Source organism: Gopherus flavomarginatus, chromosome 12, assembly GCF_025201925.1.
Source record: "Gopherus flavomarginatus isolate rGopFla2 chromosome 12, rGopFla2.mat.asm, whole genome shotgun sequence".
Taxonomy (NCBI): Eukaryota; Metazoa; Chordata; order Testudines; family Testudinidae; genus Gopherus; species Gopherus flavomarginatus.
Window position 1 is genome coordinate 27,610,638 of NC_066628.1, and position 13,559 is coordinate 27,624,196.

Consider the following 13,559-nt stretch of genomic DNA (forward strand, 5'->3'; position numbering starts at 1 on the left):
ACAGAGTAAACCTAGACTGTCCCTGACAGGTGTTTCGCCAACCTGTTCTTAAAAACCTCCAGTGATGGGGACTCCACAACCTCTCTTGGAAGCCTGTTCCAGAGCTTAACTACCCTTAGAGTTAGAAAGTTTTTCCTAATATCTAACCTAAATCTCCGTTGCTGCAGACTAAGTCCATTGCTTCTTGTCCTGCCTTCAGTGGACATGGAGAACAATTGATCACTGTCCTCTTTAGAACAGCCCTTAGCATATTTGAAGACTTGTTAGGTCCCCCCTCAGTAGTCTTTTCTCAAGACTAAACATGCCCAGTTTTTCAAACCTTTCCTCAGAGGTCAAGTTTTCTAAACCTTTGTTTATTTTTGTTGCTCTTCTCTGGACTCTTTTCCATTTGTCCACATCTTTCCTTAAGTGTGGTGGCCAGAGCTGCATGCAGTACCCCAGCTGATGCCTCACCAATAACAAGCAGATTGGGACAGTTACTTCCCGTGTCTTGCATACAACACTCGTGTTAATATACCCTGAATGATTTTAGCCTTTTTTGTAACTGCATCATATTGTTGGCATGTATTCAGTTGTGATCCACTCTAATCCCCAGATTTTTTTCTGCAGTATTAGTCCGTTATTCTCCATTTTATAGTTGTGGATTTGATTTATCCCTCCTAAGTGAAATACTTTGCATTTATCTTTATTGAATTTCATCTTGTTGATTTCAGACTAATTCTCCAATTTGTTGAGGTTGTTTTGAATTCTAATCCTGTACTCCAAAGAATTTACAGTCCCCTCCCAGCTTAGTGACAGCCTGCAAATTTTGTAACATAGTCTCCACTCAGTTATCCATGGCATTAATGAAATATTTGAATAGTGCTGAACCCAGGACTGACTCTTGTGGGACCCCACTAGATGCACACTCCCAGTTCCACAGCAAACCACTGATAACTACTCTTTCAGTGCAGTCTCTCAACCAGTTGTGCACTCACCTTATAGTTATTTCCTCTAGTCCACACTTCCCTAGTTTGCTTATGAGAATGTCATGTGGGACTCTATCAAAAGCCTTGCTAAAATCATGATATATCATATCTGCTGCTTCTCCTATATCAACTAGGCTGTTAAAGAAGGGAATTCAGTTGGTTTGTCATGATTTGTTCTTGACATCTGTATTAGCTGTTCCTTATAACCTCTAGATGTTTATGCAGTGATGGTTTAATATTTTTTTCAGTATCTTTCCAGGTATCATAGTTAGGCTGACTGGTCTATCATTAACTGGGTCCTCTTTTTTCCCCTTGTCAAACATAGGTACTGGGTTCCTCTTCTCCAGTCCTCTGAGACCCCAGCCATCCTCATTAAGTTCTTGAAGATACTGGCTAACGGTTCTGAGATTGCTTCAGCTAGTTCCTTATCCTAGTATCCTAGGGTGAATTTCATCAGGCTCTGCTAACTTGAATATTTTCATCTTATCTACATAGTCTTTAACCTGTTCTTACCCGTTTTGGCTTGTGTTCCTTCCCTCTTGTTGTTTGTGGTGGGTGAGGGCCCCCTTGAGTCCCAGCCAGATAACGATGTGGGCTGCTTAGACAAGCAATTCTTCAAACATGACAAATAAAAAGGTTCCTTTCCCTCTCTCTCCTCTGGGAGAAGGAGAATCAGAGTAAAAGAAAACAACAAAGGTCATCAGACTCTGCGGCAATTTTGTGGTCATCCCTTTGGGGCCTGGCTTATCTGCAGGCTCTAGAGTTGATTAGGGTTAGGGTCTGCTTCCAGGTCCTCGTTTTGGTAACCCCTGCTTTGTACCTGATCAGTGCAGTCTTGGGGGTGGCAGGGTTTGTGGCTGTCTTCCTCTTTGCTGATCTGTCCCTGTAATCAGCTGTCTCTGAAGCACAGCAATGTTCCCCTAGTGTGTGGCAGGCTTTCCTGTGTCAGCCTCCCTCCCTCTAGGCAGAATGAACCTTACAGGTGTGTCTGGTTAGTGCTGGCTGAACCCATAAGAACTCACTTGCCTCTTGTCGACTAGAGTGAGGGTGTGTCCCCTCCCATTGCTAATATTAATTGTGTTGGGTATTTGGTCACCATTAAACTTTTTAGTGAAGACAAGGAAGCAAAATAGGCATTAAACACCTCAGCCTTCTTGATGTCATCAGTTATTAGCGGTCCTTCCTGCTCAGTAGTGGACCTACACTTTCCTTTAACTTTCTTTTGCTCCTAATGTATTTAAAGAACATCTTCTTATTGCCTTTTATGTCCCTTGCTTGGTGTAACTCATTTTGCGCCTTAGCCTTTCTGATTTTTTTCCTACATGCTTGTGCTGTTCTTGTGTTCTCCTCCTTAGCAATTACCCCATGTTTCCATTTTTTGTAGTATTTGTTTTTGATTTTCAGGTCATTAAAGAGCACCTGCAGGAGCCATAATAGCCTCTTACTATTCTTCTTAACTTTCCTTTGCATCAGGATAGTCTTCACTTGTGCCTTTAATATTGTCACCATGAGAACCTACTAGCTCTCCTGAACTACTTTTCAAACCCTTAGATTTTTTTTCCTCCGTGGGCCCTTACACAGTAGTCCACTGAGTTTGTTAAAGTCTGCTTTTTTGAAGAACATTGTCTTTGTTCTGCTGCTCTCACCTGTTCCTTAGATTCATGAAATCTATCATTTCATGTTCACTTTCACCCATATGACTTCCACCTTCATATTTACAACCAATTCTTCTCTGTTGGTCAGAATCAAGTCTAAAATGTCTGTCTCCCTGGTTACTTCCTCCACTTTCTGAAACAAAAACTTGTCCCTAATACATTCCAAGGACTTATGGGACGTTTTGCAGTATCACTTTTCCAACAGATGGCTAGGTAGTTAAGGTCCTCCATTACTACCAGGTCTTATGTTTTGGATATTTCTGTTGTTTGTTCTAGAAATGCCTCATCCATTTCCTCTTTCTGATTTGTAGGCCCCTACCGTCATGTCACTCCTATTCTTTTTACCCCTTTTATCTTTACTCAGAGTCTTTCAGCTGGTCTGAGTCTCATCTCTTTCTGGACCTCAGAACCAGTGTATATATTTAGACTTATAATGTCACACCTCCTCTCTTTTTATTCTGCCTCTCTTGCCTGAACATGCTGTATCCCCCATAGCAATTTTCTGGTCATGAGACCTTTCTCACCAAGTCTCTGTGACGCCAATTAAATAATAATTTAGCTTGTATATTAATTCCAGTTCTTTCTGATTATTCTCCTTGCTTCTTGTACATGTGTTCAGTTGCTGAAAATTTTTGATGAAAGCAAAAATGTTTTGGAAAAAAATAATTGTTTTGTCAAAAAGTCATTTTCCATTACAAAAAGGTTTCAGTGGAAATATTTTGACCAACTCTGAAAAGCATCACTTTATCAGCCAAGGCCTACAAAATGAGAAGAAATTAAAAAACTAGCAACATATAAAAAAAATCTAATTGAAATAAAAAAACTGATTCAAATTTGTTTTAAAAGTCATCAGAGTCTTTTTAAAATCATGATTTTTTTTATCCACTTTACTTGAAATTTAGATTGGGATTGGTAACACATGCTTAGTTTTACATCCAACTAGCCTGTGAGAGGAAGGAATTTTTCCCATAACCACATGCTCATGTAACTGCCTCTCCTAGTTAATGGGACTTGCATGTCTGAACAGAGAGACTTGTACAGTGGCTGGATCTGAGTTTCCAGCATTTCCCCTGAAACCTGTACAATGCAAAGTGCATTAGCAGAAAATCTTAACTATGGATTTACTCAATCCATGAACAATGACATAGGACAGAAAAGACAGGCTCCTATCAGATTATCAGAACCAAATAGTAGCTATTTGAATGATGCCCAGATCACACCACCTGCAGGGAATGGACCAGGACCTCAGGACTTTAAAGTAGGAGCTTCTAGTGCCTGAGTTAAAGAAGCAGGCTCTGTAACTCAGCTGCTGAAACTGACTCAGGACCCTGTCTATATATGGGCTGCCACTAGACGGGGACTGTGATCCACATTATGTCACTCTGGGCTCTACTATATTGGTGCTACAGTTATTGTTTTATTCTGCTTTTAATGCACTGTGGTTGAAAATATTTATGGCTTAAAATATTTTAATCCTAAGTAAACATATTTAAAGATGCGCGAGTTAGAAGCACTTGCCGCTCCTAGTTTGATGATTGCAAAGATGTAATAAATCATCCTAAACCTCTTGAAGGAATCAGGTTAAAAAGGTTATTTGGCACTAAGTTAAGTATGTGAGGTGAAATCCTGGCTTGTTTGAAGCAAATAGCAAAACTCTCATTGATGTCAATGGGGCCAGGACATCACTGGCCATGTTTGCTTTGCAAGTTGTTCTAAGTCAGTAGAATTAATTTGTTGAATCATGTAAAAGATGTGAACATTCTCAGCTCTGTGCTGCTCTTGCTCTGCACACATGGCTTCTAGCAACACCACTGCTGCTATTGCAGTCTGACTGACGGCACAGCGAGGTCCTCGGGCACTGGCAAGCTTTGCAGATTTCTTAGTCTGGAGTGCACTGGTTCTGCAAGGCAGGGGATCCGGCACCCCATTTAATCAAAGACAGTATGTTCCATGAGGCACTAGTGTTACATAGAATCACAACGTGCCATTAAGTTGCCTTGCCAGATGCTGCTGCAATTCTTTCAGGGCCTGTTGACTTTGCTGTGAGGCGTTGTTCCCAAATTCAATAATGACTGACAAAGCAGAGCAAAGAGATTGAGACAGACCTTGGCTGGGATCCCCCATCAGGTAGGCAGTTAGAACCTGCCTTTGCTCCAAGATTATATCATGATTCCAGAATGCTCGGTTCCAAGAGAAATCCTAGGAAATCAGGGGAATGTTAAATGGACATGTTATCGTCAGTGGGATCTCTGCTGTTGGGGATGATATACAGTGCAGAGCTGAGTAGTAAATACCTTCAAATCTTCCATTTAAGTTATATTTTTCTTCATTCAGGCTTCCCTCCCGTGCACAGGAACATGTCCTTGGTAGCTGGGGCTTTGCGCTGGGCTCAGGAGCTGAGAGAGCGGATCCAGGTCCCATTCAGTCATTTTAGGCACATCACACATCCGTGCGTACCTTAATCACAGATAAGTTATTGTTTTAACTATCTTGATCCCTTTTCTCGATGAATCTGAGTTTCATCCGGTGTTATCTACTGTATTCTAGTTAGAGCTAAAAATCCTTTTAAGCCAGAAAGGTAAAGTGTGTTTGTCATGGAGAAGTAATTACAATTGTGTTTTCAGCTTTCCTGAAATCATTTTTTAATAAGTTCCTTAAATGGATTTGTTGTGAAATGATTAAGAGGCACAGTGAGCAGATTCACAGGGCTTATCAGCTGTCAAACATAGCTTTAAGTTTGAAGTGAAGGAGTTATTGGACCTTTTCCCCACCATTCTACAATCCTGCATAGATAGCAGCCTCTGCTCAAGAGGAGCCCAGGACTAGAACACTAGGGATGCTGCAGGCCATGATTAAGGTACCTTGGCAGAGCTGTGAAGGGCAGGGGGTTTAGATCTGCTGTGGCAGGGGAAGCTATTGTACTAGAGTAAATAGACTGAGCAGAATTGGCAGAACTGTATGGAGTTTCCAGAGCTGAAATAGCAGGGGGGCTGTAGGTCAGGACTGAAGTGCACTGGCAGAGTTCGGTAGGGATGCTGCTTGTTCCACAAATGAGAAGATTTGAAAACAATTGCGCCCTAGATTAAGGGGCAAATCTGGAAGATATTGAGATTTTTTTCCATCAGAACATTTCTTTTTTGTTATTTTGGGTCAACTTGTAAAAATAGTCCCACGCATTGGCTGCTTTTCTCTCCTACTGGCCCTAGACACACCTAATAAATCCAAAGGAAGCAGAAAGCAAATAAGAGCAACGGAGTTAGATGGTTTTGGTTCATGACAGTTGTAAGAACTCCATCGGCATTACCTTGGAGCGTGGAGTGGCTCTGGCTGCTGGTTCTTGCTAGAAGGGATTGTAAACTGTGATGATTCTGCATTTTTGAAACAGTCCTCTAATAAAAGTCATTCCCATTGCTCCAGCCAGTGTTTTGGTATCAGTAGCCTGTGTGCTGCCATCCTAACTATACTACTACATTGTAGTAATAAAGGCATTAACATGGTGAGAATGGGAGCCCATACTCACTGCCCCAAACACATAACCCAAATCCATTGCATTCCCTGGGAGCTTTCACAGCAAACGCTATACACTGTGAAGAAAGGCCAGATCTACATTTTATACAGATTCCATTCACTCCATTTAGCTCAGCTAATAACCTGCCCTCCAGCTGTAGGTGAGGGGCTGTGGTATCAGACTTGCAGCTCATAAGAGTAAAATAAAAAGGGAAGACGAGGACTGACTAGCTCAGGGCTTTGGTGTTGGGGTGAGGAAGCCTTGTTCATGTCTGGCCCTGACATGATAGGTGAATATTTTTCCTGTATGATGACTGCGCAGTGATCTGTGTGAAGGAGTTCTGGACCTTACTTATAGCTGGTCCAAACCTTTTGTTTGACAGACACTGGCCTTTCAACTCAATGCAAATTTCTGTGAAAAAAAAATTTTTGTTTAAAAAATTTCAGATTTTCATCAAAAAAACAAATCTCCTCAAATTTTTTGATGATAAACCTGAACATTTGTAAAGAAAAAAAATTCCCTCTGAATTCAGTCACTTTGCAGCACAGCATTGAACTAGTACCCTCAAGCTATCTACATTAGAGAGCATTCACATGGACACTGCATGAAACACATCACGTCTGTGCTTCCAACGTGTCACAGGTGTGTCCAGTGCAGTAGCTGTATGATATGCCTGAGCCCTCAGTGGTTCACTTTAAGGCATTTCAGTGCTAGTTCTTGTGCATGGGAAGCACAGGCACGGTAGTTGCATGAAGTCTGCCCAGTGCAATCCCATAGTGCTCTGGGTCACGGTCCTGACAGCTTGGAAGAGGGGCTGTATCACAGGTCAACCCACCCGCCTCAGTTACATGCACTCCTGAGAGCCCCCTACACAACCCTCTCAGTCTCAGCTTTGCCCAGCCCCCCACCTGTCCCCAGCTCCAATCCCAAAGGGCGAGTCAGGACCCAGGCAGCTGCTCCTGTGCTCTGTTTCCTTCCCTCCCCTGACTGCTGAGGAGTTGAGGTTGGGGTTTACCTCCAGGGTACAATCAAAGGGTTTTTAAAGTCTGAAGGCCATTCACAAGCCATCAACGCTTCAGTCTGACACTTGGGACATTTTACTCCATATTTTACTCTTTTGGTTCTCTCTAGTTTAACAAAATATCTTGATTTTCAAACTTCACATGGATTTAAATAAAACTAAAACATGGACAAAGGTGAATTAAAAAGTCCCAACTGTGAAGACGTATGTACTAAACCTGCCATTGGTTGGTACAGTTATCCAGGCATCACAAAAGAGAGAACAGCTGTGGGGGTGCTCTGCAAAACCCACAGCCACCAAGAGTGCATCTGAAGAAATGGGAATGCTGCAGCTCTGTCCTAAATTGCACAGGGCAATCCAAGCTGGGGACATGAAGAGCCTGCAATCCGTCCAGCTCTGCTGGGCAAAGGGAGGCCAGGAGAGCCAAGGAATTGTGGCACTCATGAGCTCCATGAGGCACTGGCATCTGAGGCACGGCAGGGTAATTGCCGTGCTCAGTAGTGCTGCATAAGGCTAGGTAGAGGTCAAGGGGAGAATTGGAGAACGGGGGAATTACAGAATTGCAATGCTGGCAGCCACAGGGAGCTCCCAAGTGTCATATTGGCCACATGGGATATTTTTAAAAAAACAAAGAAAGTAGCAAAAAAAAAAAAAGTGCTGAACTTTACATTAAGATTGACATGGGTCTTGCACTTAAACCTGAGCTGTTAGCAGTATAAAAACATTGAACAGAAGGCAGATAAATCTTCTGTGATTATTATTTGTATTACTGTAGCACCTAGAGTCCCCTGTCAAAGACCAGGGCCCCGTTATGCAAAACAAAGACAGTCCCTGCCCTGAAGAGTTCAAATACGCTCAGATTTAATCTTAAATGAAGGCACATGTATAGAATCTAAAACTCCAGGATTGTTAAAATGGCACCTGCCCATGGCATAAAATACTCTTAAAAATGTGTTTTGAAACAAGGAAGTAATCTACAGTTTCCATCCATTGTATAACACTGCCTCTGTTCCACTGATAGCTGCCTGGAGTCCCCTGAAGGAAAACGAATGATACAGAAGTACAAAGACATGGTACAGTTGCTAGAAAGGTAAGTCTGTTCACTTAGCCCGATCTTCTATAAGGGGTTGATGCAGCTGGACATCACAGGAGTATCCAAAGGCTCCTGTTGACTCCAGTGAGCGTTGGAGCTGAGCCCTAGCTTCCAGCCCATGTGTTACTTTATAGCTTGCATTGAGCACATGTAATCTCTAAATCTGATGCCTTTGGTTTTGTTTTTCTGTGTTTAGAAGCATTGTATTATTTTGCTCTGCATTGGCTTGTTTTCCGGAGGTTTTCAGTTGGCAGGTGTGTATCACAGAATCGCTTTCTGATGTTAATCAGCTAAGGGGAAATACAGGGCTAGCCTCCTTGGAGAATCTTTCCTGGTACAGACTTATTAGAAGAGCTGACTCCTAAATGGATGATGAAAAGGGTAGATGTTTTAATTACAACATGAAATCAATGTAGTGAAGAATCCCAGTGAGACCCTTCAGGACTGATGCAGTGAGTGTGGATCTCTTGACAATGTTTCCCAGCCAGGGCCAGCTCTAGCCATTTCGCCGCCCCAAGCACGGTGGCACACTGCGGGGGGCGCTCTGCCGCTCGCCAGTCCTGCGGCTCTGGTGGACCTGCCGCAGGCATCCCTGCAGAGGGTCTGCTGGTCCCGCGGCTCTGGTGGACCTCCCACAGGCGTGCCTGCGGATGCTCCACCGGAGCCGCGGGACAAGTGGATTCTCCACAGGCATGCCTGTGGGAGGTCCACCGGAGCTGCCTGCCGCCCTCCCGGCAAGCGGCAGAGTGCCCCCCCGCGGCATACTGCCCCAAGCACATACTTGGTGCGCTGGGGCCTGGAGCCTGCCCTGTTCCCGGCACAGCTCTGCCATGGTAGCACTGTTGAGTCCACTCCAGTATACAGGTAGCAGACATTACGTTCTCCTCTTAGACATTGAACACACACAATGTCTCATTAGCCTGGCCCAGTCCTTCATGCATTACTATCTAGCTAGCGACAAATTCCCAAGTCCTGGGATTGTGCAAATAAAACCAGGTGTGTACACCTGCCCTGTTTACCTTCCAGACAGGTGAGATGGGCATAGCAACTTCCCAGATAACTGAGGACTAGAAATTCAGCCATGTGGAAAAACATCCTCTTATCGGCATCCCAAAACTCAGAATACCTTGTGGTTTTGCCCCAGTTGTGGAGTGATTCCCACACAAATTAATTGTAACTTATGGGTAAAAACCTGCTATTTTTCTGCAAAAATTGTGACTTTTCATGTGGGGCAAGTATATGAAGATTTGCTGTTTGTTACTGGGGTGAAATTTCACTATTTAAAAATGTGTTAATTGGCAATGTAATTAACTGAGAATCCAACCTTGGCCAAATTAAGAAGTTCTCACTGTGGAATGCTCATTCCGTCAAGGTGCCACCCACCATGCTCCAAGCTTCTAGGTCAAACCTAGGTTTGGTGGTGAAAGGAGGAGGACTTTTTTTGACTGTGCCCCATATAGAATTACAGCCTCCCTTTGATGTCTTGGGAATGCTGCAGGAGTCTTCTTGGGGCCAGAGAGCATGTGCAGTATAGCCTAGCAGGTGTGCACAAATGCTGAGACTGTATGGCATATAATTTGGCATAGTCTAGATAGAGTTTCATGGGGACAGTGAAAAGCAGCTGTCTGACTTCAGGACTACCTGCCTGCCAGATTTCAGTGTCCTACTCCTAAATGCTGAGGTAGAAATGTTTAAATAATGGTTCAACCATGCCAACTGTAATGATGTGGGATAGAACTCTCAGAACAGTCCAGGATCCCAAGTCTCTATTTCAAAAGCAACTTAAACATTTAGGAGCCTAAGTCCCATTGGTTTCAAAGAAATGTAGTGTGCAGCTACACTTTGAGCTGGGGATGTCGTTCCCAGCTCAAGGAGACATACCAGCACATGCTAAAATAGGAGCGTAGCCATAGCTGCGCGAGTGGTGGGAGAAGGGTGACCAGATAGTAAATGTGAAAAATTGGGACAGGGGGTTGGGGGTAATAGGAGCCTATATAAGAAAAAGACCCCAAAATCGGGACATCTGGTCTTCCTAGGTGGAAGGTACTAGCTGAGTGCATGCCTACCTAGCACTTCTGATGGGATTGTACTCAGGGAGGCTAGCTCATCCCACCGGTCACGCTGTCGTGGCTACTCTGCTGTTTTTGCTCATTCAGAACTAGTGCATGTAAGTCTACTTAGGCTGGGAATTATACCCCCAGCTCAAAGTGCAGACATACCCATAGGCTCCTAAGTGCCCCAGAGCCAAATTTTGATAGGTATTAGGTGCCTAAAGATGCAGATAGGCACCTAGGGGGATTGTCAATAGTGACATCGATGGTAGTTAAACACCCAACATCCTTAGGCATTTTTGAAAATCCTACCAGGCACCGATCTGCAGCTTTGAAAATCTGGTGCTGAGGCACTTTTGAAAATGAGACTTAGTCTCCTAAATCACTCAGGTACTTTTGAAAATCTAACCTGAAATCTTTGACTTTCTGATTTGCATTTTCCCCAGTTTCCTCATGCATGTATTTACTGGTTTGGTCATTGTGGAGATGCTGTGGGATATTTTTCTTAAAATGCATTCATATTTCTGAGTTGTGAAGTAGGTTTATCATTCATTCAGACCTGCCTCTGTGGCTGGCTGGCAGATGCCTGATGAATGTTTCTCTGTTAGGTATCAGGAGAAGCTCTATAAGGATTGGTCCCAGACAGTGTCCGAAAAATCACAGTACAACCTCACCCAGCCAGTTATCAGACGAGATCCAGAGACCAAGCTGATCACAGTTAATTTTGATCCACAGGTAAAACATGAAGATAATTAATCTCACTGCAAGACTCTTCCTTGATATGCAAATTGTACCCTGTCACATGACTGTATTTCACTGCGGCTATTCTGGGCTCAAGACAATTTAAGAAAGTGTGTTGGACCCACTCTGCTAAAAGTGCATTCCCAGCACCATGCAGCATATTCCCTGACAGACAACTTGGATTTACGCTCCTCCTCCTGGGCCATGTCTCCTGTTAAATATCATATTCAGAGTGAAACCATCCAGTGGAAATTCCTGTGTGCCTCACACACAAATCCTAATTCAGCTGCTTTGGAGCCTGCATGCTTTATACTCTAAGAACTCACTGTCCCTGTGTTAGGGTGATCTGTTTCTTCAGTGGTACAAAACAGGATATATCTTTGGGGATGAATTCAACAGAAAATCCAGGCAGGGTCCATGAAGCACAAAAAGGGGCTCTGGCTCTGATGTATTTTTAGTTGGGGGTAGGGGAAAGAGGATTTTGTTTACAGGGAGGACTGAGTTTGTATTGAATCTGGCCATGTGGCTAAGCAGAGGTTTTGGGTTCTGCTCCCTCTGTACATTCACAGTTGTATCTGCTCGTAAAAAAAACTGAGTTGATGTTTGACAAGGAAAAAGCCAGCATGGCTTTCAGGGGCTGTAAAGAATTTGCTGGGATGGCAGCTAGAAAAAAAAACATCTTTCTAATTGTTCTTGAAGCACATTTTTTAGAGATTGGTGGGAGACATTCAGCATGGTGCTTTGTGGGTCACTTGTCAGAGAAGAGCTCCCATATAAATAAAAAGCCACCCCAAAATTATTGCTTTTGAAAACTATAAAATGTTCAGAATTAGAAAAGTGGCAGCTAACCAAGAGAAGGTGAATGTTTCAGTCCCCAGACTGCAGTTCTGTAGGTGTCATCAGAAGAAACAATGAATCCATAGAGTCCACTCATCACTAGGGTGCCTCCTTCTGACCGCTCTGGGGATTAATTTTTTCCAGGTGCTGCACCCCCTCTGGCAGTCTGTTCACCTGTCCCGTCTAGCCCTGTGGCCCCTCTCGCTCAAGGAGCTGCAACTTCTTCTTCGTTACTCTGCCCTCTGGCCAGGTCACTATGGTCCTTCCCTTTTGAGGTATCAAAGTTGTCCTGGGCAAACTGTCCCAGGCAGTCAGCTCTCCACTGTCTGGTCTGCACCACTTCCCCGGTGGCTGGCAGGGGAACCAGGGCCTGCCCTCTACTCCAGGTTCCAGCTCAGGGGCCTTCTAGTCAGCAGCAAAAGTCTATTCTATCCTGACCCTTGCTGGCTTTTCCTTGAGCCTTGCCATAACTTCTGGTTCTTTCCCCTTCTCTGAGTTTGCCAGTCACACAACTGCCTCCTCCTAGGGAGAACTATAGGCTACTTGCCTCTATTGCTCCAAATACATCTCCCTTCTTCCAGTGAATGACTCCAGACTACTCTGCAGCTTCCTGCTGCCCTCAGCTCCTGGGCTTTATATAGACCTCTCCTCTTTCTGTCTAGCTGAGCCTCCTTTTAATCAATCCCTGCTCCCTGGCTCCTCCTCCAAGTGCAGCCTGGGCAGTTAATTGGCCCACCTGGCCACCTTAACCCCTTCAGGCCCTGTGTAGAGGTGGACACCTCATCACAATGAGTCTCTCTGCACTGGTTGTTTTCTAGCTGATTTCAGTGCTCAGGGAAGTGAGTTATCTGAAGGCAAACCAGGTGGAGAGCATCCCTGAGACAGCAGCAGAAATCTACTCCTCCAAGGAGTTGTACCGGCAGCTGGTGGCTAACTTGGATCTGATGGTAAATGCGTACAATAAGATCCTGAGGACAGTCCTCGAGATAGAATACCCTCTGGTACAGAGGCAACTGCAGGATATTGACTCCAGGCTGAAAGAGGCAGAAGAGACACTGAACTGGAAGACAGAAGGTAAGTCCACAAACCCACTGATTGGGGAGATGCAGGTGAGTCCTGCAGACTGCCCTCCTGCGCCTCAGCTGGGATTCTGAGGTCAGATGTGTTCATGGACATGTGCTCACCTTCCTCCACTATGACGATCCATTCCCTTCTTGGGCACCATGATTTCTGGAGGAGGAGGAGGAGCTGGAACTGATCTAGAGACTGATAGATTTGTGTTTAAGGACATTTAAAAGCTCTTGAGAAAAGCAATATTACTATTGGAGGAGGTCCGTTTTATGGGCGGTTGTCACTGACCTCTTTAATTTGCTAAATATAAAACAGTTTGGTGGCTGAAACACACGAAAAGCAAGACCCTGCTGTATTCTCTCCCCAGTTCTGATAACCATGGGTATGGGGAGGTGCTGCTTTCGGGGATACCAGAGTGGTGGTTTCTGGGGCAGTTGGTCACTCTCCCAGTGGTGCTCTGACACCAGAATGGAAAGTGATCGAACCCCTCTAGAGCCAGGAAAGCCTGTGCAGCGCTGATGCCTGATTATTCCCAGGAAAGGTCACTGCAGCAAATATATTTTTTTCTAGAAGAGTGAAATAAAGAGTGTGATTAATAATGCACAGGCTGTTCA

At 44.2% G+C, this 13,559-nt stretch overlaps 1 protein-coding gene across 4 annotated transcripts in view; it reads left to right on the forward strand.

The window, feature by feature from the left end:
• Positions 1-13,559, forward strand: part of DNAH9 (dynein axonemal heavy chain 9) — a 392,319-nt gene that overhangs the window by 30,989 nt on the left and 347,771 nt on the right. For all 4 annotated transcript variants that reach the window (XM_050919194.1, XM_050919196.1, XM_050919197.1 and 1 more), the window contains 4 exons: positions 4,958-5,072; positions 8,174-8,242; positions 10,905-11,031; positions 12,693-12,948. In XM_050919194.1, coding sequence (XP_050775151.1) covers positions 4,958-5,072; positions 8,174-8,242; positions 10,905-11,031; positions 12,693-12,948 — 567 coding nt within the window. The remainder of the gene's footprint in view (positions 1-4,957; positions 5,073-8,173; positions 8,243-10,904; positions 11,032-12,692; positions 12,949-13,559) is intronic.